At 34.9% G+C, this 22709-nt stretch overlaps 1 protein-coding gene, 1 long non-coding RNA gene and 1 other non-coding gene across 4 annotated transcripts; all 3 read left to right on the top strand.

Annotated features, from left to right (window-relative positions):
* The first annotated feature begins 491 nt into the window (after positions 1-491).
* On the top strand, positions 492-598 carry LOC148764071 (small nucleolar RNA R71). Its single transcript, XR_016024888.1, has one exon. It is a non-coding gene; the product is annotated as a small nucleolar RNA R71 (small nucleolar RNA).
* A 9092-nt stretch (positions 599-9690) lies between these two features.
* LOC148764072 (uncharacterized) lies at positions 9691-12267 on the top strand. Of its 2 annotated transcripts, XR_016024518.1 has the most exons (4): positions 9691-9823; positions 10472-10555; positions 11391-11456; positions 12202-12267. It is a non-coding gene; the product is annotated as an uncharacterized LOC148764072 (long non-coding RNA). The 2 variants fall into 2 exon arrangements; XR_016024517.1 differs by lacking the exon at positions 12202-12267 and having other exon boundaries at positions 11391-11571.
* Positions 12268-12303: 36 nt separating this feature from the next.
* On the top strand, positions 12304-19619 carry LOC148764073 (uncharacterized). The gene is made up of 4 exons (XM_088803299.1): positions 12304-13588; positions 17735-17866; positions 18515-18598; positions 19434-19619. The coding sequence occupies exons 1-3, from the start codon at positions 12400-12402 to the stop codon at positions 18562-18564; spliced, it is 1371 nt and encodes a 456-aa protein (XP_088659425.1). The 5' UTR covers positions 12304-12399; the 3' UTR covers positions 18565-18598; positions 19434-19619.
* Positions 19620-22709: the final 3090 nt, after the last annotated feature.

Genomic DNA, 22709 nt, shown 5'->3' on the forward strand with positions numbered 1-22709 from the left:
ATCATAGATGATTGTTTGGCATTGGACCTGAAGATGATCCTTGATTATTACCTTAAGAGAAGTTTGAATGGTTCCTCCACTTAGGGTTCTAAATGTTGGAGAAAAGGTTGTTCTGTTGTCTATTCCCCACAACCTAAATTATCTCTGTACTACTTCGACATTGATTACTAAGATGCCCATATCCACAATACTCATAAACTACAAAAGGACTCTGAACTGAGTTAGCACCAAAAGAATCAAGTTTTTTAGTTAAAGTTGCCACTTGTGTTGTTAATATCAAAATGGGATCCATCTCATGAATTCTAGCTACTATCTTATGCATTGATTGCTTTAATGGCCACTAGTAATTGTTCGATGCCATCTCCTCTAGTAGGTCATATGCCTCATCAATTGACTTTCTCGTGAAAGCTCTTCCCGCAGCAGCATCAATAGTGGTTTGCACCTGACCACTTAATCCATTGTAGAACATTTGCACTTGAAGCCACTTTAGAAGACCATGATGAAGGTAACACCTAAGCAGATCCTTGTATCTCTCCCAAGCTTCGTACAACGATTTTGCATCTAGTTGCATGAAAGATGTGATATCATTCCTCATTTTCATTGTCTTAGCCGAAGGAAAGAATTTGGCAAGGAATTTCTGAGCAAGGTCATCCCATGTTGTAATGGATCCAGTAGGAAACGAGTTCAGCCACACCTTCGCTTTATCCCCCAATAAAAAAGGGAAAAGTTTCAAACGGATCACATCATCTATGACTACATTGTGTTTAAAAGTGTCTCATATCTCTAGAAAGTTTGAGATATGGGCATTTGGATCCGTCATTTGGAAGACCCTTAAACTAGACTAAAGTCTGGATCATTATGATGATGGCCAACTTAATCTTGAAATTGTTGGCTTGAATAACCAGCCTACGAATACTCAAAGGAAGCCCTTGTACCAATGGAACAACATAGTCCCTTAAGCAATAATTTTCTTCCGCTACTCTCTCTTGGACTAGCTGCTCAATCTGTCGACTAAACATTATATCAATCTTAGCAAAAACTTGTTGATTTTCTTGTCAAAATCTTCGGAATGTTCTCTCAATCTCTGGATCACAAGATACAATCTCCAAGCTTTTTGCTCTTCTCCTACAATGACGAAACGTACTTGAAAAACAAAGAAAGAAAGACTCAAAGTAAGACAAATCTGTGAATATTAATATTATCAAAATAAATAAGAAACATAAATCCCTGACAACAATGTCAAAAACTTGTTGTGGATTTAGTACACACAATTATACGTATCAAACGAGTAATTAAGATAGTAAGTCCAGAATCATATCTCAATGGGATTTGCTCTTAATTTTTCACTGACTACTAAAATTAAAACAAATTAATCTTATTTGAGTAATTCGATTATATAGAAATTCAATTAAAACTAAATTCAATCAAAACATTAGACTAATTAACAACAACTAAAAATTTACTAAAGAAAGGCAATAGACTAAAACCTAGTCTTATGAGTTCATCCAACATTTCATTTGACATCTGTTTCTCTCATTATTTACATTCATGGGTGATTTTGCTAACTTAGAATCCAAACCTATGCACAAGTCTTTGTTGAGATGCTTGTACAAATACCTAACTTAATTGGGTCAGTATATATCTATAGTAATCAATTAAATAAGGTTCATTAAACTAGTATTCTAATCTGGCTATGTATGGCATTTAGGCATATGTCTACCTTAATTGCCAGATCACTTATTCTCTAAGTGAAGTGAACGTACACTATTTAAACCTTAATCCAATCTAAACTTACTCTATCGAGTCTCATTCAGATTCACAAATCATTCAATTATTGGCCAAACAATCAAAAGCATAACTAACAGATTTGATTAAACATAACCACACCCATTCATAATAAATAATAGAGAAACAAATATTCAAATTACATGTTGAAATCCACCACAATCCTAGAAAAATAGTTTAGCTCATAAAATCTAATAAAACTATCATCGAAAGAAAATTAGCCATTAACCCAAGTCAAAGAAATTAAAAGAAGAACAAAAATAGAGAGAGAAACTAAGAATTGAAGCTATATTATTTCAATTCTCTCTCTAATTTTCTTACTATCTTGGTTGTTTTTTACTCTTTTTCTCTAGAATAATTGCTTGTCATCCTCCACTCAAAACCTCTAAAAAAGGTCCTTTAAATAATCTCCAAAAACCCTAGTGTAAAAGTTTCGTAACAAGTAAATATGGAAACCCGTATGGTGTTGCGGCGCTAACTTCCTTGGTGCCGCAACACCGTAGCCTCAGGCCAACGTATGGTGCACCTTTCAGTAGCAAACGCCATAGCCTCACTTCACCAGCGCTATGGCACTATGCTCTCTGGATTTTGTATGAAGCACTTGAAGCATCTTGGCATCACAACCTTAAGCAACTTATGGTTGAGGCTTTCATTCCATAAGCTGCCTCAAGCAGAACTGTGGTAGTCCAATCTCTTCCAATGTGAATTTCACCTTGATCAGCTCTGAACTACACAAAGTAGTAAACATGAACATTGTAGCCCTGTTTTTTAGCTTTCCAATGACCCTAAAATCATGTCCATTGGACTTTTGTAGCTCAAGTTATCTTTGAAATACTGTAGCATATACGAATGAAGCCATCACCATACTTGCACGAATTTTGAACAACTAAGATCTTTTCATCAAATTCCTACAAGAACAATAAATAAATCAACAATAATAAAATTTAAAGTAATTTAAAGCAGAATAACATAAAATTAAATGAAAATAACTTAAATTAACTAATCAATATGTATTAAACTAAATTAAGCGAAATAACTAATATACTTAAATTCCAAACATGAAATCTCAAAAACTTAGCTACTTAAGCCCCCAAAATGTGACAAAATAACTCTATATAATAGAGTCATCATTTCTAGATTTAATAGTTTTCTGAAAATCTATTTTTCTCTTAAAACTTTAGGTTTTTTATTAGTTTTGGATCTCTCAAGCTCACTAAGGTAAGATTACTAAGAACTCTAGTTAGTTATAGTATAAATTCATAGTTAAACCAAGCTTTAACCACTAATTTTAGGTTAGAGAATGGTTGAAGGAATTTTTGGAGGATTAAATGGGTTATTATGAAATTTATGATTAAATAAGTAATAATGATGAAAATTTGTTGTTAAGTTCTTTCAAAAGTATCATTATGCTAGATTGACGAGTTTCATTGTTGGAGGTGTTAGAGGAAAAAGGACGCTTCGATTAGGTGAGTAGATATGGCATTTAAAACTATTTTAATATGCTATAATTATGTCTTGTTAATGATTTAGTATTAAATGTTGTTTGATGAATTAAATTTTAAGAAAAGGTTTCTTTACAATGAATGCTATGTTTTCAAATGGTTTCAAATGTAAATATGTACTTAAATATGTATAGATATGTATTTAGTTTTACAAATGGGGAACAAGCACTTTGATTGTTTTGAAACTTCAAAATCTGAACATGTTGAATGACATGAAGAATGTTATATTTGAAATGATGTTTAAGTGTTTGATAAAGCATGAAGGCAACTTTGATATAGGTGTGCCACTTTTAAAGGATGAAATTTGTGTTAGCATTACTAATTACTCTATTATATAGAGTTACTTAGCCACATTGTAGATGTTAAAATGGCTAAGTCCTTGTGTTTTAAGTCAATTTTAGATAATTTTTATGTTTTTAGTTAATTAGTTTAAAAGCATGTTAACTTATTTTAATTCAAGTAATTCTAGTTTATTTTTATGTTGAAATTCTTAATTTAAGCCAATACTGATTTAGTCCTTGTCTTTGTAGGTTTTCAAATGCATAAACTATGCAATGGAGACTAAGTGCATATTTCCACTGAACTTGCTGTGGTAATTCTAGCATAACTTGAGCTACAGAGATTCAATTAATGTGATTCTTAGACCATTGCAAAGCTAAAGGGTAGATCTACAATGTTCATGTTTATTATTTTTCCTAGATCAACTTTGAGGTAGGAGACAATCACGTTACCAGATGAGGAGCTATAGTAGTTTCTACACCAAGGTCGCACAAGGAAGTAGTGTCGCAACCTCAAAGGACTAAAGGCTGTAGCGTACAAAGGAGCAACATTACTCCTATACAAATTCTCAAGCACTCAGCACCGTGGTGGCCATGAAGGAGGGTTGCGGAGCTGGTTAGAAGTCAGTGAAAATAACATGAAGTGTAGAGTGTCGTGGCACTCTAATGTGTTTTACTAAAACACAACCAATCAAGGTTTCATTTTTTTTAAGACTTTTTGGTGGAAATAAATATGTGATTTTTAGCAGCTAAAAAAGGAGGTCTCAGAGAAAAATAAACAACAATTTAGAGAGAAAAAAAAGGTTATACAAATGAAGAAACGAGAAAAAAACAAAGGAGATTAAAAATTGAGAATCAATAGCAGCCTTGTTCTTTATTCTAGATTTTTGTTCATATCTCTCTTATTCTTTTTCTGTAGAAATAATTTATTCTTTTGAAATTATGATGTTTGTTGAAGAAAAGATTATTTATTCTCTCAAAATTATCATGTTCTGTTCACATGTCGTGGCATGCTTTGCTCACATACCATTGGTACGTTTTGTATATGTATCTTAAGATTGGACCATGAGCATGCATATTTGGTTAAAATGAATATTAGACTTATATGGTAATTTTCATACTTGACATTTGTATTTTGATAATGATTTTAGTCATGTTTATGAAGTGATTGGATTGTGCTTATGATTGTGTATGTATTTTGCTTTACATTATGTTCAGAATTCGTGTAAGAATTGATAAGGTGCTTGACTTTTCTGAAAATGCTTGAAATTTATAAATTTGACTTGATTCCTAAAACCTTATGAATAAGGTATTGGTACCCTTGAATAAGGTATTAATACCTAACAAGTTAGATGCCTTAGAAGGCATTCTATGTTAAAAGTATCGATAACTTTAAAGAAAGTATCGATGCCTATAGGTCAGTAGGCCTTCTGTGTGAAAAGTATAGATACCTTACAACTTGAAATGCCCAATAACATTCTATTTTAACAAGTATCGATACCCTCTCAATAGGTATCTATTCCTACAGCTTATTTCTAAAAAACTTATGCTTTTGAAAAGGATTAAAGATACTTTTGACCTCGTGATTTCAAATCAAAATCATATATGGATTCATTGTTAAGTATAAGCCTTGCAACCAATCAGATTGCTCAAGGCTTATATCTTTAATCGAGCAACAAGATTACTCATAATGAGTGATCAAAGGTTTTCTTCATCCATAAACTATTGTATATAGGCTTATTGAAGGAAGTGCAAGGAATTAACATGCCTTGCAAGGGAATTGCAAAGTGTTACAGTTATGAGATCCTTAAATATCAAAGCATAATTCCTAAATAGTTTCTGGTCAATGTATCATTGAAATTGGACATTAATGATGCTTATAGACTAGCACATTCCATGTTCTTTGCTTCTGAAGTAAGCAACCGATCTCATATGTTAAAGTATGGAGCTACTTGGATATATATGTGCTTGTTTTTGGAACAAGTTCACTGAATATGACCCGTCATGAGGTTTCCATTTGGTATGTCACTTAAGTGTCTGTGGAATATATCTTCATGTGATAATCATGCAAGTGATTCTTAGACTTGAGACATCAGGTTGTCTTATTTGAGAATTGTTATACTTTGATATCATCCCTCTAGATCCTAACCAAGGATGCCCAAATAGGATGCCGTTGGGTATAACATGAAACATATAAAGGCAAATAAGAGGTCAAGAAAGGATCCACCACACCTAGTGATTAAAAAGATGTGTCTTGATTGATCTTGCCCTGAATTAGCTTAATGAAGTTTTTGGCTAAAGCAAGATGGATTTTGGAAAAGAAGTTTCCCACAATCCATGTTAGCTAATTAATGGTTGCAAGAACAAAAATGGAAAGAACAAGGAGTAGACATTGCACCATGCTACTTGGATTTCTAAGGCACTTGGTGAAAGGATTGAATCGCATTGAAAAACTGATCACTAAAAGGTTGAGTCAAACCATCTTAACTCTTCCAACATTTAGGTGGTCATGATGGATTGCTAGATCTCGCTCTTGGTCTATGAACTTTAGATAGTTGATTTGATTAATGATAAATTCAAAGTAGTATGAGTTTTTCTAACCCTAAGTTTAAGGATAATATCTTAAGTTTATTGCACACATGTTAAAAGCCTAATGGGTCACACACCCAAAATGAATACTAAAAATAAAATGACAGAGATGATTAAGTTAGACTTAATCAAATTAGAAGTTATAAGCTTCTTACGGACTTAATTAAATTATTAGGTTAATTGAAAATTACATAAAAGTTATGTAATTAACCAAATTAGGGCTTAAATTAATCCAAGGTATAAATACCTTGTTATAGCTGCACAACTCAAGCAAGCCTACACATTTACAAACACTCTTGCCCTAGCTACACCCTTTATGAAAGAGAAATTTATTCTCTCTCACTTTATGTTTAGTGTGTTTGGCCCTAGGTTGTTTGTGTGCGAATTTGAGTTTATGAAACTCATCTTTACTAGCACATTGCCATGGCATAGTACTCCCAATTCTTAGAGAAGGATTTTCAAATTTATTGGTATAGATCACCATTAGAGCCTGCAAAAGAACTCCTTAGACAGCATTGGTTTGTAACAACCAGGCTAAGGTGATTGAGTTTTCAGGGACTATTATGGTGGTTCAACAAACGATCCAACTTCCTTTGTTATTAAGGTAATATGATTTGATCATATGATTATATCTTTGTTCTTATTTTAATGCTCAATTTTATTCATTCATTTGTTCTTATTTTAATGCTCAACTTCCTTTGTTCTTTGATCTTATGAAGGTGAGGTGTGCTTTTGTTCATTCATTTTCTTCTATTACAATTTTATTTGCATTTGATGCATGACCAGCCCTCACGCAACATTTATATACTTTCAAATCATCTAAATGTGACTCAAAAGTACTTTTCACTTGATTTTTGAAATGAGATTTTGGATTTAAGGTAAGCTTCCATATTTAAATAAAATATATTTCTACAAACACTTTTTTATTTAGATTATTCCCCCTCCTCATTTTTGCTCACAGAGTTTTTATAACTTACAACAGTAAATTGTCTTTTTCTTGTTTCAGATCAATAAAGTACTTGGCTCATTGTCCTTTGGAGAAAGCCTCCATCTATTTTTGTGGCAAGGGGTCGTTAGGCATCTAGTAGATATTCTTTCTCTTTTGAGTCAAACTTTGTTGGTCTGTTCAAAGTTCATACATTTTATGTTTGTGACACTTTTAGTTATGGTTGTAATAAATTACATATTTGGGTAAAATAAAAAAAGTTCCTTCAAAACACTTTAAAAGGACACTTTAGTCCTTTTTGTTTTGAAATGATGTTTTTGGTCCATTGACTACTAACACTGTTAATCAACATTTGAAAAACATTATCCTCAATACTACATAAATATTTTAGGACACAAAGGCCATCTTAAAATAATATTTGCTCATGTTCCCTTCCAAAACATAATAATAATCAATTTGATATTTAATAAATTTCAATATCAATCAGAGAAAAAAAACTTAAAACTTAAAAAATTCTAGAACAAGTTTTATGAATGTAGTAGTTTGTCCCACTTTAATACTTGATAAAATTTAATATTTGACAAAGAAGAAAAAAACTTAAAACTTTTTGTATATAGTAATCATGTCAAAATCTTTTTGCGTTACCTTAAACCATAGTACTAAAGAACAAATTTTGGAAAAAAAATTTTCAACAAAATTAGTATCACTCTTGGTCTCAAAAGGAGTGCTAGAGAGGAGGTGAATAGCACTAAAATTTTTTAAGGAAATCCTTCAAGTTTAAAACCGTTTGGAAGAAATAAGATGGAAGGTTTAAAAACTTGTTGAGGTTAGCAAACACCAAGCAAAAAAAACGTTAAGAGAAATGGATAAAACTCAATATTTATAGTGGTTTGGTCCCCCCTGACCTCCATCTACTACTTTGATCTTCCCAATCAAGGATTTTCATATAGAGAGAAAGGCGCTTTCACATCTTATTAACTTGAATTCAACCTAACTTCATTAAAACTAGTTGAATTAACAGCTTCCACCAATATTTTATAAGGTGAGCTTTTAACCCAAGCTCTAAACCCTTACAACAATCCCTTAGAGTGCCTTACACACTTTAATCAAATAAGAAATAAGAATAAGATGGAGTACAATTGATCACCTAGCTTATTTAAGATGTACAAATTCAAGATCAAACAATTTTACAAAGGATTAGAGTGAAATACAAGTGTAAAGAGAAGAGTTTTTGGTCTTCTAATCTCAAAATCACTTTGGATAGCTTCTCTCATCATTTTTAACAATTTAAACCTCTTCAAATACTTGGAGGATAGTTTCTAGTCATTCGAAACAGTTTTGGAGCAGAAATAGCCATTATTTTATCTTCTAGTGACTCTTTCCAAATTGTTGGCAATGCCTCAATAACCAATTAAAGATGAGCTTTAACTAATTTGAGTTTTTTTGTCAAGTAGCCTAATTCACTGTGTTAACTAGTTAAAGGTGGCTTTAACCAATTAGGAACATTTTGTTTTCAAACTTTTTTTATTGACGTTTTTTAGTAATCTTCTTTTACTTGGTTAATCCTCCCTTTAACTGATTGAGGCTTCTTTTCCTTCAACTTTAACAGGTTGATATGAGTGTTAACCAATTAAAATATCTTTAAATTTGAATTTTTTTCATTTTGTTCCCTTCAACAGTCAATTTCATTTTAAGTTTGAATTTTTGTGCTTTACAAAGGATTAACCCTTTTGGTTAACCGATTAATAACCTTATATTTTGCATCAAGTATCCTCTTAACTAATTGAACCTTATGTTAATCAATTAAGACCTTTTTGCTTGTTCTTAGTGTAGCGCCTGGAATTACTTTAACTGATTAAGGATCTTTGTTAAGCGATTAAGACTAATTTGTCTTCATTAAAGCTCTTTTTTCTTTGTTTGTTTAACTAATTAACCCATCTTGTAATTGGATAGGCATCTTGTAAAGCCCGACCTTATAAAATACTATTCATGACATACATGTGATGATAGCATGATTGCATGCTAGGAGAGTCCCGAAAAATTTACAAAAGTCGGTATTGTACCTAGAGGTACAATAAAGTTTATTTAATCCTCGAACTAGATCAAATAGGAATTTTAAGGTGAGATTAAGAGTTTCACAGTTCATGGATGACTTAAAATGGTAATTTGGAGTTTGAGGATCAATTTGGAGTCAAATCGGAATTTTCACTAACTAGGGGCAAAATGGTCATTTGCCACCTGGGGACAAAATGGGAATTTTAGAAAAGATTTTTTTGACCCCATTTGACTTATTAGAGTATAATTTGACTTATTGAAGTATGATTTGAGGTTTAGAAGTGAAAAATTTTAATTTCGGTATAATTTGGAGTATAGGGGTAAAATGGTAATTTTACCACCTCAGGGGCAAAATTGTAATTTTCCACCACCAGGATATTTTTTCCAGCACATGGTCTTCCTTGTCTTCATCTTTGACCCTTGACTAAACATGTGGTGGAGATAAAATGTTTAAATTTTTAAAATTTTAAAAACGGGCCAATGACATGATGCCATGTGTCATGCCTTTATTAATTTATTATTTTCCTTTTTAAAAGGCACAAAATCAGCCCATCTTCCACCCCATGGCCGGCCAAACCAGCAAGAAGAGAGAGAAAACAGAAAACAAAACCCTAGAGAGAGAAAATCAAAGAAAAAGTGTGAATTTTCAAGGAAATTAAGTGAAAAAGGTGAGTTTTTTCTATTAAGCTTGAGTTTTCTTATTCCCAAGCATTTCTCTTTATTTTCCATGATTAAATTACATGTTTTCATGATGAATTAAATTCTGAAAAAATGGGTTAGGAGAGAGAAAGTTGTTGGATTTATTTGATTTTAATTTATGTTAGTGTTTTTAGTTAGTTTAGCATATTTAGAAACAAAACAACAAGAAAAGAATTTATTTTCTCCCCCAACCATTAATGGCTGAATTTACCATGTAGTGAGTGAGGATGAGTTTGATTTTATTCTAGGAGAATTGGTTAAGGAATGATGAATTATGAGCCTAGAAAAATAATGGGAATTTTCGGAGCAAAAATACGAATTTTTACCCACTAGGGGTATTTTCGTAATTTGCTGTTGGGACTGATAATTTGCACCACACTGAGGGACATTAAGTTAATTTGGGTGCAATTGAGGTATAGAAACTGAAAAGAATTAAATTGGAGTTTAAACGGACCCGTTAGGAATTTAATCGGGTGATAAGACGAATTAGGCCAATACCGGGTTTAGATAGTTACCAGTGCATTTTTGCATTCCATATCATGCATTGGTAGTCTAAATTAGTTTAATTTTGATTTAGTACCAACTTGGTGAAACTCTCGATTTTGTACTGTGTCAAGGTGGTGAGTCCTCCGATAAAGGCAAGGAAATTGCATCCGAGGACCAGTAGACAGAGTGCTTCGAAAGTCCGCATTCTAGACATTGTGAGTAAACTTACTGTCATTTTAATTATCTAGGGTGGTTTTTAAATGCTTTCATGAATTCTATGGAAAAAGGAATTTAAAAAGATAAATTTTCATGTTTTATGAATAAATGAGTTTCAATGAAATTAAATTATAAATTGTTTTGAAATTAATAGTGATTTTGAAAAATAGAGTACACGGAGACTGTTAATTGTGGCAATTTGATTGTTTAAATTAACTGGCTTATGATAAATCGAGCAAGATTGGCTAGTTGGCAATTGTATTGAAATGCGAATTGCTTGGTTACCTTGAAATACTACGAATTACAAAATTGCCATATCATGTTATTGAGTTTTATTATATGGTGGATTATATATTAATTAATCACTGCAGTAGGGGGTTTCTGTGGACCAGCCTTTTAGAGGGGCACGGTAAACCCCATTATATTCTTACCTCGAACGGAGAGGCGCGTAGGGTATCTCTTGGGGTAAAGTTTAGGGTTCACTTCACGCTAAACCACCACGTGAGGGGGAACTCAGCCAACGCCAAGGAACGGCTATGTTTTCAAAACAAAAACATGATTTATGTGAAATGTGAATTTTAATAGCCTTGGCGGTCTCGGTAGGATGCCTCGGCCAAGGTGTCCCCGAGAATGGATTTATGGCACAAGCCTAGATTTTTATGAGATTCATAAGCCTCTTTACGTGTTTTGAACAAAATGTGTTCTAATGCTATAACCCAGTTTATGATGATTTACTTTATTGTCTCCATGTACTCAACTCTAGATGTTTAGGATGATGTTTGTTTACTCATTGAGATTTTATAATCTCACCACCCTCCTTTCCACCCATTTCAGGTTCAGTATAGACTGTAGATAGCTGATCTCATCGAGGACTACAGTGGGATCTGCATTTTCCAAACCGTAGGTTCAAAGTCCTCTTTACTTTTGTTTATTCGGGGGCACTCTTGTTATTGTAAATTAAATTAAATATTTTAGCTTACTGTATTTAAGTATGTATAAATTTATTTAGCTTTTACGTTATAAAAATTATTCACGTATAACTCTATAAATATTGTTTTATAAGAAAATAGAATATTTTAATTAATATTTCTTTTATTTTCTTATTATATTCAAATAACCATAATTTCGTTTTAAATGAAGATTTTAGACTTTTAAACTCGTTTTGAATATGAATTGTGTGTTTTGTACTTGTATATTACGTTTTAGCCAGTTTTAAAATTTTTGAGAAAAATGACCAAAATACCCTTGTGAGACGAAAAAATTAATATTTTATTTGTTTAAAGTTGGAAACAGCTTAAAATATTTTAGAACACGATATTTGACAATGGTTGCTCACAAGGGAACAGAGAAACTGATAGTAAAGCCTTGCGGGGTTTCGGGTTGACATTCAGGGCAATAAGTGTCTACCGGGACACCGCGGCGGTTGTCACGGGCTCGAGGGGAGTACCGGGTCGTGACAATTCGATTGGTATCAGAGCTTTTGGTTTTCAAGATCAAAGTTTTTAGTTTTAAAGTTGTTTTAAAAATTTACAATATCAGTGTGGCCCCGGATTAAGTTAAGCTAAGTTAGGTTGAATAGAATGCATGCATTTGCATATAGAGCCTAAGGTTACCTAAACTTGCTCGTATATTTTTTTTTATATAGATTATAATGCCTCCTCGACGCGGACGCCCACCTCTCACTAGATCGGTTGGGAGGGGAAGAGGTCGTTCCCAACGTCATCAGCTAGATACAGTAGAGGAGGAATCAGCTGCATCTACCATTCGGGCAGCACCTGCTGCTGAGCAGGCCGATAGTCCTCCACATCCTCCATCTCCTCAGCCACCTACGGGTATTCCCGCCATGCCTACTGAGGCAGCACAGGCATTGGCAGCTTTCTTTGCAGCAATAGCTGGTCAAGCTCAGACTGGTCAAGTTCCACCTGTAGTGCCTCCAGCTACTCCTTTAGTTCCACCACCAATACAGGATGTATCCATTTCCAAGAAGCTGAAGGAGGCTAGGCAATTGGGTTGTGTATCTTTCACTGGTGAGTTGGATGCCACTGTGGCAAAGGACTGGATTAATCAGGTGTCCGAGACTCTCTCTGATATGGGATTAGATGATGACATGAAGCTGATGGTGGCTACGAGATTATTAGAGAAGAGGGCTCGTACTTGGTGGAATTCGGTGAAGTCCCGTTCCGCTACTCCTCAGACATGGTCCGATTTTCTCAAGGAATTCGATGGTCAGTATTTCACTTATTTCCATCAAAAAGAAAAGAAGAGAGAATTTCTGAGTTTGAAACAAGGAAATCTAACTGTAGAGGAGTACGAGACTCGTTTTAACGAGTTGATGTTATATGTGCCGGATCTGGTGAAATCTGAGCAAGATCAGGCCAGCTATTTCGAGGAAGGGCTCCGTAATGAGATCAGAGAGCGAATGACAGTGATTGGTAGGGAGCCACATAAGGAGGTGGTACAGATGGCTTTACGGGCTGAGAAGCTCGCGACTGAGAATAGAAGGATTCGGACTGAGTTTGCAAAAAGGAGGAATCCTGGTATGTCTTCTAGTCAGCCAGTAAAAAGAGGTAAGGACTCAGCGACTTCAGGGAGCACTACTTCTGTTTCCGTGACATCTCCTCGACCTCCATTTCCACCATCACAGCAGAGACCTTCGAGGTTTAGCAGATCTGCTATGACTGGTTCTGGGAAGAGTCTCGGAGGTTTTGACAGATGCAAAAATTGTGGGAATTATCATAGTGGGCTATGTAGAGGGCCAACAAGATGTTTCCAATGTGGACAGACGGGTCACATTAGAAGTAATTGCCCACAGTTAGGACGAGCCACTGTAGCTGCATCATCTCCACCAGCTCGCACAGATATACAGAGGAGAGATTCTTCTGGGTTACCACAGAGACAGGGAGTAGCCATACGGTCTGGTGTGGAGAGTAATACCCCGTCACATCCACCTTCGAGACCACAGACTCGTACCGCGACAAGAGTTTTTGCTGTGACAGAAGATGAGGCACGAGTCCGACCTGGAGCAGTGACAGGTACTATGTCTTTATTTGATAAAGATGCTTATGTTTTGATAGATTCTGGCTCAGATAGATCTTATGTGAGTATGACATTTGCATCAATTACTGATAGAAACCTGTCACCATTAGAGGAAGAAATTGTAGTGCATACCCCTCTAGGAGAACAGTTGATTAGAAATACTTGTTATAGAGACTGTGGGGTAAGGGTAGGTGAGGAAGAATTTAAGGGTGACTTAATTCCTCTAGAGATCTTGGATTTTGATTTAATATTAGGTATGGACTGGTTAACTGCACATCGGGCGAATGTGGATTGTTTCCGAAAAGAAGTTGTTCTTCGGAATTCGGAGGGAGCAGAGATTGTGTTTGTAGGGGAAAGTCGAGTATTACCATCTTGTGTAATCTCGGCCATCAAAGCTTCAAAATTAGTGCAAAAAGGGTATCCGACTTATTTGGCATACGTGATTGATACTTCAAAGGGGGAACCTAAGTTAGAGGATGTCCCAATAGTAAGTGAGTTTCTTGATGTATTTCCTGATGATTTACCGGGAATACCTCCTAATCGAGAGCTTGAGTTCCCTATTGATTTACTTCCGGGTACCGCACCTATTTCTATTCCTCCATATAGAATGGCTCCAGCAGAGTTGAAGGAACTAAAAGCCCAGTTGCAAGATTTGGTGGATAAAGGTTTCATTCGCCCTAGCATTTCTCCTTGGGGAGCACCAGTCCTATTTGTAAAGAAGAAAGATGGCACTCTTCGATTGTGTATTGATTACCGTCAGTTGAACCGAGTGACCATCAAGAATAAATACCCTTTACCCCGGATAGACGATCTTTTTGATCAATTACGAGGTGCTATGGTATTCTCTAAGATTGATTTGAGATCTGGGTACTATCAGTTGAGGATTAAGGAGCAGGATGTACCTAAGACTGCCTTCAGGACGCGTTATGGGCATTATGAGTTTCTGGTGATGCCGTTTGGTTTGACTAATGCCCCGGTAGTTTTTATGGATCTTATGAACAGGGTGTTCCATCCATACTTGGATAAGTTTGTGATAGTATTCATCGATGACATCCTGGTTTATTCGAAGAATGATGATGAACATGCTGCCCATTTGCGCATTGTGTTGCAAACTTTGTGCGAGAGACAACTCTATGCCAAGTTCTCTAAATGTGAATTCTGGTTGAAGGAAGTGGTTTTCTTGGGACATGTGGTGTCCGGAGCTGGAATTTATGTCGATCCCAAGAAGATTGAGGCAATCTTGCAATGGGAGCAACCGAGAACGGTAACTGAGATTCGTAGTTTCCTTGGCTTAGCCGGTTATTACCGGAGATTTGTTCAGGGATTTTCTTTGATAGCAGCTCCTTTGACTCGTTTGACTCGTAAAGGAGTTAAGTATGAGTGGGATGATGTTTGTGAGAATCGATTTCAGGAGCTAAAGAACCGGTTAACCTCCGCTCCCGTTTTAACACTTCCTGTTAGTGGAAAAGAATTTGTGGTATATAGCGATGCATCTAAGTTGGGATTAGGGTGTGTGTTGATGCAGGACGAGAAAGTAATAGCTTATGCTTCCCGACAGTTGAAGAAGCACGAGACGAATTACCCTACTCATGACTTGGAGTTAGCAGCAGTAGTATTCGCATTGAAGATTTGGAGACATTATTTATATGGTGAGCGTTGTCGGATTTTTTCTGATCATAAAACTTTGAAGTATTTGCTCACCCAGAAAGAGCTTAACTTGAGACAGAGACGATGGTTGGAGTTGATTAAGGATTATGACTTAGTGATTGATTATCATCCGGGAAAAGCAAATGTTGTAGCGGATGCCTTAAGTCGTAAATCCTCATCGTCGTTAGCAACACTTCAAAGTTCTTATTTTCCGATGTTACTTGAGATGAAATCTCTAGGGATCCAGTTGAATAATGGTGAGGATGGAACCCTACTTGCTAGTTTCGTCGTGAGACCTTCATTGTTGAATCAGATAAGAGAATTGCAGAAATCTGATGATTGGTTGAAACAGGAAGTTCAAAAGCTGCAAGATGGAGAAGCTAGTGAGTTTAGACTCAGCGATGATGGTACTTTCATGCTTAGAGACCGAATTTGTGTTCCTAAGGATGATCAATTGAGACGAGCTATTTTGGAGGAAGCTCATTCTTCCGCCTACGCTTTACATCCCGGAAGCACCAAGATGTATCGGACTATTAAAGAAAGTTATTGGTGGCCGGGTATGAAACGAGACATAGCAGAGTTTGTAGCGAAATGTCTCACATGCCAACAGATCAAGGCGGAGCATCAAAAACCGTCAGGTACTCTTCAACCTTTACCGATTCCTGAATGGAAGTGGGAACATGTGACTATGGACTTTGTATTGGGTTTGCCGCGGACACAAAGTGGGAAGGATGCTATTTGGGTGATTGTGGATAGATTGACTAAGTCCGCCCATTTCTTGGCTATCCATAGCACGTATTCTATTGAGAGGCTGGCAAGACTTTATATAGATGAGATTATGAGATTACACGGAGTCCCAGTTTCTATTGTGTCAGATCGAAACCCTCGATTTACTTCTCGATTTTGGCCGAAATTTCAGGAAGCTCTTGGAACTAAATTGAGATTTAGTACTGCATTTCATCCACAGACAGATGGTCAATCTAAGAGAACTATTCAGACCTTGGAGGATATGTTACGGGCTTGTGTCATTGACTTTATCGGGAGTTGGGACAGACACTTGCCATTGGTGGAGTTTGCTTATAATAACAGTTTTCAGTCTAGTATTGGGATGGCACCATACAAGGCTTTGTATGGAAGGAAATGCCGAACTCCGCTCTGTTGGGATGAAGTAGGTGAGAGGAAATTGGTGAATGTGGAATTGATTGATTTGACAAACGATAAGGTCAAAGTTATCCGAGAGCGATTAAAGACAGCTCAAGATAGGCAGAAGAATTATTCGGATAAACGAAGGAAAGATTTGGAGTTTGAAGTCGACGATAAAGTTTTTCTTAAGGTTTCTCCTTGGAAAGGTAATAATTTGACATTTCCAAGTATTAAATCTTATTTGATTATACTATTGTGATAATTTGTGGTATTTATTGGATGATGAAAGGTGTGATTCGATTCGCGAAGAGGGGAAAGCTCAATCCAAGATACATTGGACCTTTTCGTATCATTGAAAGGATTGGGCCAGTGGCTTACAGACTTGAATTACCCCCAGAGTTAGATCGAATTCATAATGTCTTCCATGTCTCGATGTTGAAAAAGTATGTTCCCGATCCCTCTCACATTTTAGAGACACCTCCCATTGAGTTGCATGAGGATTTGAAGTTCGAGGTGCAGCCTGTACGTATTCTAGATCGAAAGGATCGAGTGCTAAGGAACAAGAGCATTCCAATGGTGAAAGTATTGTGGAAGAATGCCCGAATGGAGGAGATGACGTGGGAAGTCGAGAGCCAGATGAGAAACCAATATCCACATCTTTTATTTGAATTAGGTAAGTGAAATTTTGAGGTCAAAATTTTATTTTAAGGGGGGTAGTGCTGTAAAGCCCGACCTTATAAAATACTATTCATGACATACATGTGATGATAGCATGATTGCATGCTAGGAGAGTCCCGAAAAATTTACAAAAGTCGGTATTGTACCTAGAGGTACAATAAAGTTTATTTAATCCTCGAACTAGATCAAATAGGAATTTTAAGATGAGATTAAGAGTTTCACAGTTCATGGATGACTTAAAATGGTAATTTGGAGTTTGAGGATCAATTTGGAGTCAAATCGGAATTTTCACTAACTAGGGGCAAAATGGTCATTTGCCACCTGGAGACAAAATGGGAATTTTAGAAAAGATTTTTTTGACCCCATTTGACTTATTAGAGTATAATTTGACTTATTGAAGTATGATTTGAGGTTTAGAAGTGAAAAATTTTAATTTCGGTATAATTTGGAGTATAGGGGTAAAATGGTAATTTTGCCACCTCAGGGGCAAAATTGTAATTTTCCACCACCAGGATATTTTTTCCAGCACATGGTCTTCCTTGTCTTCATCTTTGACCCTTGACTAAACATGTGGTGGAGATAAAATGTTTAAATTTTTAAAATTTTAAAAACGGGCCAATGACATGATGCCATGTGTCATGCCTTTATTAATTTATTATTTTCCTTTTTAAAAGGCACAAAATCAGCCCATCTTCCACCCCATGGCCGGCCAAACCAGCAAGAAGAGAGAGAAAACAGAAAACAAAACCCTAGAGAGAGAAAATCAAAGAAAAAGTGTGAATTTTCAAGGAAATTAAGTGAAAAAGGTGAGTTTTTTCTATTAAGCTTGAGTTTTCTTATTCCCAAGCATTTCTCTTTATTTTCCATGATTAAATTACATGTTTTCATGATGAATTAAATTCTGGAAAAATGGGTTAGGAGAGAGAAAGTTGTTGGATTTATTTGATTTTAATTTATGTTAGTGTTTTTAGTTAGTTTAGCATATTTAGAAACAAAACAACAAGAAAAGAATTTATTTTCTCCCCCAACCATTAATGGCTGAATTTACCATGTAGTGAGTGAGGATGAGTTTGATTTTATTCTAGGAGAATTGGTTAAGGAATGATGAATTATGAGCCTAGAAAAATAATGGGAATTTTCGGAGCAAAAATATGAATTTTTACCCACTAGGGGTATTTTCGTAATTTGCTATTGGGACTGATAATTTGCACCACACTGAGGGACATTAAGTTAATTTGGGTGCAATTGAGGTATAGAAACTGAAAAGAATTAAATTGGAGTTTAAACGGACCCGTTAGGAATTTAATCGGGTGATAAGACGAATTAGGCCAATACCGGGTTTAGATAGTTACCAGTGCATTTTTGCATTCCATATCATGCATTGGTAGTCTAAATTAGTTTAATTTTGATTTAGTACCAACTTGGTGAAACTCTCGATTTTGTACTGTGTCAAGGTGGTGAGTCCTCCGATAAAGGCAAGGAAATTGCATCCGAGGACCAGTAGACAGAGTGCTTCGAAAGTCCGCATTCTAGACATTGTGAGTAAACTTACTGTCATTTTAATTATCTAGGGTGGTTTTTAAATGCTTTCATGAATTCTATGGAAAAAGGAATTTAAAAAGATAAATTTTCATGTTTTATGAATAAATGAGTTTCAATGAAATTAAATTATAAATTGTTTTGAAATTAATAGTGATTTTGAAAAATAGAGTACACGAAGACTGTTAATTGTGGCAATTTGATTGTTTAAATTAACTGGCTTATGATAAATCGAGCAAGATTGGCTAGTTGGCAATTGTATTGAAATGCGAATTGTTTGGTTACCTTGAAATACTACGAATTACAAAATTGCCATATCATGTTATTGAGTTTTATTATATGGTGGATTATATATTAATTAATCACTGCAGTAGGGGGTTTCTGTGGACCAGCCTTTTAGAGGGGCACGGTAAACCCCATTATATTCTTACCTCGAACGGAGAGGCGCGTAGGGTATCTCCTGGGGTAAAGTTTAGGGTTCACTTCACGCTAAACCACCACGTGAGGGGGAACTCAGCCAACGCCAAGGAACGGCTATGTTTTCAAAAAAAAAACATGATTTATGTGAAATGTGAATTTTAATAGCCTTGGCGGTCTCGGTAGGATGCCTCGGCCAAGGTGTCCCCGAGAATGGATTTATGGCACAAGCCTAGATTTTTATGAGATTCATAAGCCTCTTTACGTGTTTTGAACAAAATGTGTTCTAATGCTATAACCCAGTTTATGATGATTTACTTTATTGTCTCCATGTACTCAACTCTAGATGTTTAGGATGATGTTTGTTTACTCATTGAGATTTTATAATCTCACCACCCTCCTTTCCACCCATTTCAGGTTCAGTATAGACTGTAGATAGCTGATCTCATCGAGGACTACAGTGGGATCTGCATTTTCCAAACCGTAGGTTCAAAGTCCTCTTTACTTTTGTTTATTCGGGGGCACTCTTGTTATTGTAAATTAAATTAAATATTTTAGCTTACTGTATTTAAGTATGTATAAATTTATTTAGCTTTTACGTTATAAAAATTATTCACGTATAACTCTATAAATATTGTTTTATAAGAAAATAGAATATTTTAATTAATATTTCTTTTATTTTCTTATTATATTCAAATAACCATAATTTCGTTTTAAATGAAGATTTTAGACTTTTAAACTCGTTTTGAATATGAATTGTGTGTTTTGTACTTGTATATTACGTTTTAGCCAGTTTTAAAATTTTTGAGAAAAATGACCAAAATACCCTTGTGAGACGAAAAAATTAATATTTTATTTTTTTAAAGTTGGAAACAGTTTAAAATATTTTAGAACACGATATTTGACAATGGTTGCTCACAAGGGAACAGAGAAACTGATAGTAAAGCCTTGCGGGGTTTCGGGTTGACATTCAGGGCAATAAGTGTCTACCGGGACACCGCGGCGGTTATCACGGGCTCGAGGGGAGTACCGGGTCGTGACACATCTGGACTTGCTTTCAAATACCAAATATATTAATGAATTTAAGCTTTCTCTTGCACATTTAGATAATATGATTAGACACCAATGAACGAAGAATGTTTTATTATCATGAAAAACACATGAAGTCAAGAATCATGAGTAAAAAATTAATCTTTTGACCCAACACCATTAAATTTGAAATACCATCATTAAACAAAAGATTTACTTTTAATACTTTCCTTTCAATGAAAAAAAATTCTCCAACTGTTGGACAAATGAAAAGTTTGATGACAATAAATTTTTCATGTTCAAACTCCTAACTATCCTTGTTCACTTCAGTCTCAATTACCATTTCATCATATTTTTAATTTTTCTCAATTTCTAGTGTTTGATCATCCTCAGCACCTCTTTTAGCAACTTCACCCTCAAAGTTAGAAGCTGGCAATTCAATTTCTTTAGTTGCAACCTTCCATCAAAAGATGTGGAAGTTTTAGCAACTTCTTTTCCTTGTGAAGATGTAGTTACAAGGGCTATAGTATCTTTCTCTTTTCTTTTTCCTTGAGGAAATAGGTCTTAATATGTTGAACTTTCTCTTTTATCTTCAGAATTCTTTCTTCCATTTTTCTATCTTTTTTTGCTTGCTCATTCATTTTCACATCAACTCCTATTAACAAATTGAGGATCATTGTTGGTATATGCCCTTGAGCCAATTAGATTGGTCAAGGAATATATATTGTCATTTAATGCATACTTAATCGCATAACTATATGTGATAGAGGTTTTCCTTCATGTTAGTGCAATAATAAGGAGCTATTAGGTACTCATTGGATGAAGCCCATGGAACATAAAGGCCTCGCAAAAGAATTGTAAAGTTGTTACAATTATGAGATCACTATGCATTAAAGCCATGTTCCTAAAATTGTTCCTGGTCATTGTATTGTCAAGACAAGGCAATGACAATGCTCAAAGACTGGTACATATTACACCTCCTTATTTAAGAATTAAGCAATTGATCTCATAGATTGAAGTATATGGGATACTTAAGGATAACATGTAGGTGCTCGTTAAAGAACAAGTTCACTGAACATGACCCACTATGAGAAGTCCATTTGGTATTTCACTTAAGTGTCTATAGAATATGTTCTCATGTGATAGTCATCCAACTAGACCTTAGACTTGAGACACCAGGTCATCTTGTATGGGGAATGACATACTTTAATTTCATCTCTACGGGGTCTAGAGGAGATCAGATGCCTAAACAGGGTGTTTTTGGGTATGCCATGAAACATGCAAAAGTGAATGAGTGGTCAAGAGACGATTCATCACCCCAAGTGATATGAGGGGATGTATCTGACTTGTTCTCAATTTTTAATTAACTTGTATAAAGTTTTTGGCCAAAGCATGATGAATTTGAAAAAAGTTATTTTCCTAAATTCATAAGGTAAGTCATGAATTATGAGAACTAATATGGAATGTTATAAGTAGACACTAAGCCATGCTTTATGACATATCCGAGATATTTGATGAAAGGGTAGTATTGCACTGAGAAGTTTATCACTAAAGGGCTTTGTCAAATTCTTTAATTGACTCTCTAACATTTGGGTGGTCATGATATATTGCTAGATGTCACTCATGATCTATAAATATAAATCAATTATCAAATTGATATTTGATTAGGATTTATATTTATTGCCAATATGTTAAAAGCCTAATAGATAACACACATTAAATGACATGATTGAGATTAAATAAGGATAATCAATTAATTTGACTTAATTAAAATAGACCAAATTAAAGTGAAAAATTAATTAAGTTTACATAGACTTAATTAAATTAAAATATAACTGTTGTATTTAGGGTTACAACTTAGTTTGGCTATATAAATATGTTATGTTAGCAAACTAAAACTCTAAGCCTCCAGTCACTTCTCCATTGTTTCATAAAATAAGAAAAATAAAATAGTTTTCTTTGTCTGACAAAAATAAGATTCTGCAAGAATTTTTGGTCTTTTTGTTTTAGAAACAAAATTTGCTAGCTCAAGTAAAATAATCCTACCTTTGAGAAGGTCTTATTCGGTCACTGTGTGGATTATTGTTAAAGGCCAAACACTTGGGTGGTTGAAGATTTGACAAATCCTAAAGGTGAAGAAGCAAAGATTTTGATTTAATTGGCCCTTGATTCCGATATCTAAAACAAGGCATATTACTCTTAAACTTATGAGTGTTCATAATTAATTTGAAAGTTACATGATAAACACAAACATTGATCTTGTAAGATTTGACTGTTTCTCTGATTAAATACTAGTTTGTTTTTCCGCTACATTATATTTTTAATTTCTTGATAATTTTCATGTCTGAGCATGAGGTCGAATCCCAGCAATCATTTCATTATGAACAAAAGGATCACTTGCTCTTAATGGGGATGCTGAAGGAGTTTCAGCACCTAAGGTTACTGGTGCACATTTGATGAATTTTATGCACTCCTTACCAGCAAGCTTTTATCCCATTTTTTGGAGCTTTCTTAGACAAATGCCCTGATCTTTGTTTTTGGTCTAGTTAGTTTGAAACTTAATACTCTTTTTCTTAACAAGTGAGGAGATACTGTTTCCATATGTTAAATCGGTCTTATCACCCAAGCATATTCCCCTCATTCTTTCTATCATTTATCTAGCTG

Source organism: Theobroma cacao, chromosome 2 (genome assembly GCF_053813885.1).
Source record: "Theobroma cacao isolate CCN51 chromosome 2, ASM5381388v1, whole genome shotgun sequence".
Classification (NCBI taxonomy): domain Eukaryota; kingdom Viridiplantae; phylum Streptophyta; class Magnoliopsida; order Malvales; family Malvaceae; genus Theobroma; species Theobroma cacao.

Excerpts from the sequence above, each read along its gene's own strand:
- LOC148764073 (XM_088803299.1), top strand. The coding sequence starts at position 12,400 with ATGCCTACTGAGGCAGCACAGGCATTGGCAGCTTTCTTTGCAGCAATA. Across the intron at positions 13,589-17,734 it reads CCGACCTGGAGCAGTGACAG|GCACAAAATCAGCCCATCTT; the intron begins GTACTATGTCTT and ends CCTTTTTAAAAG. Across the intron at positions 17,867-18,514 it reads AAGGAAATTAAGTGAAAAAG|GTGGTGAGTCCTCCGATAAA; the intron begins GTGAGTTTTTTC and ends TACTGTGTCAAG.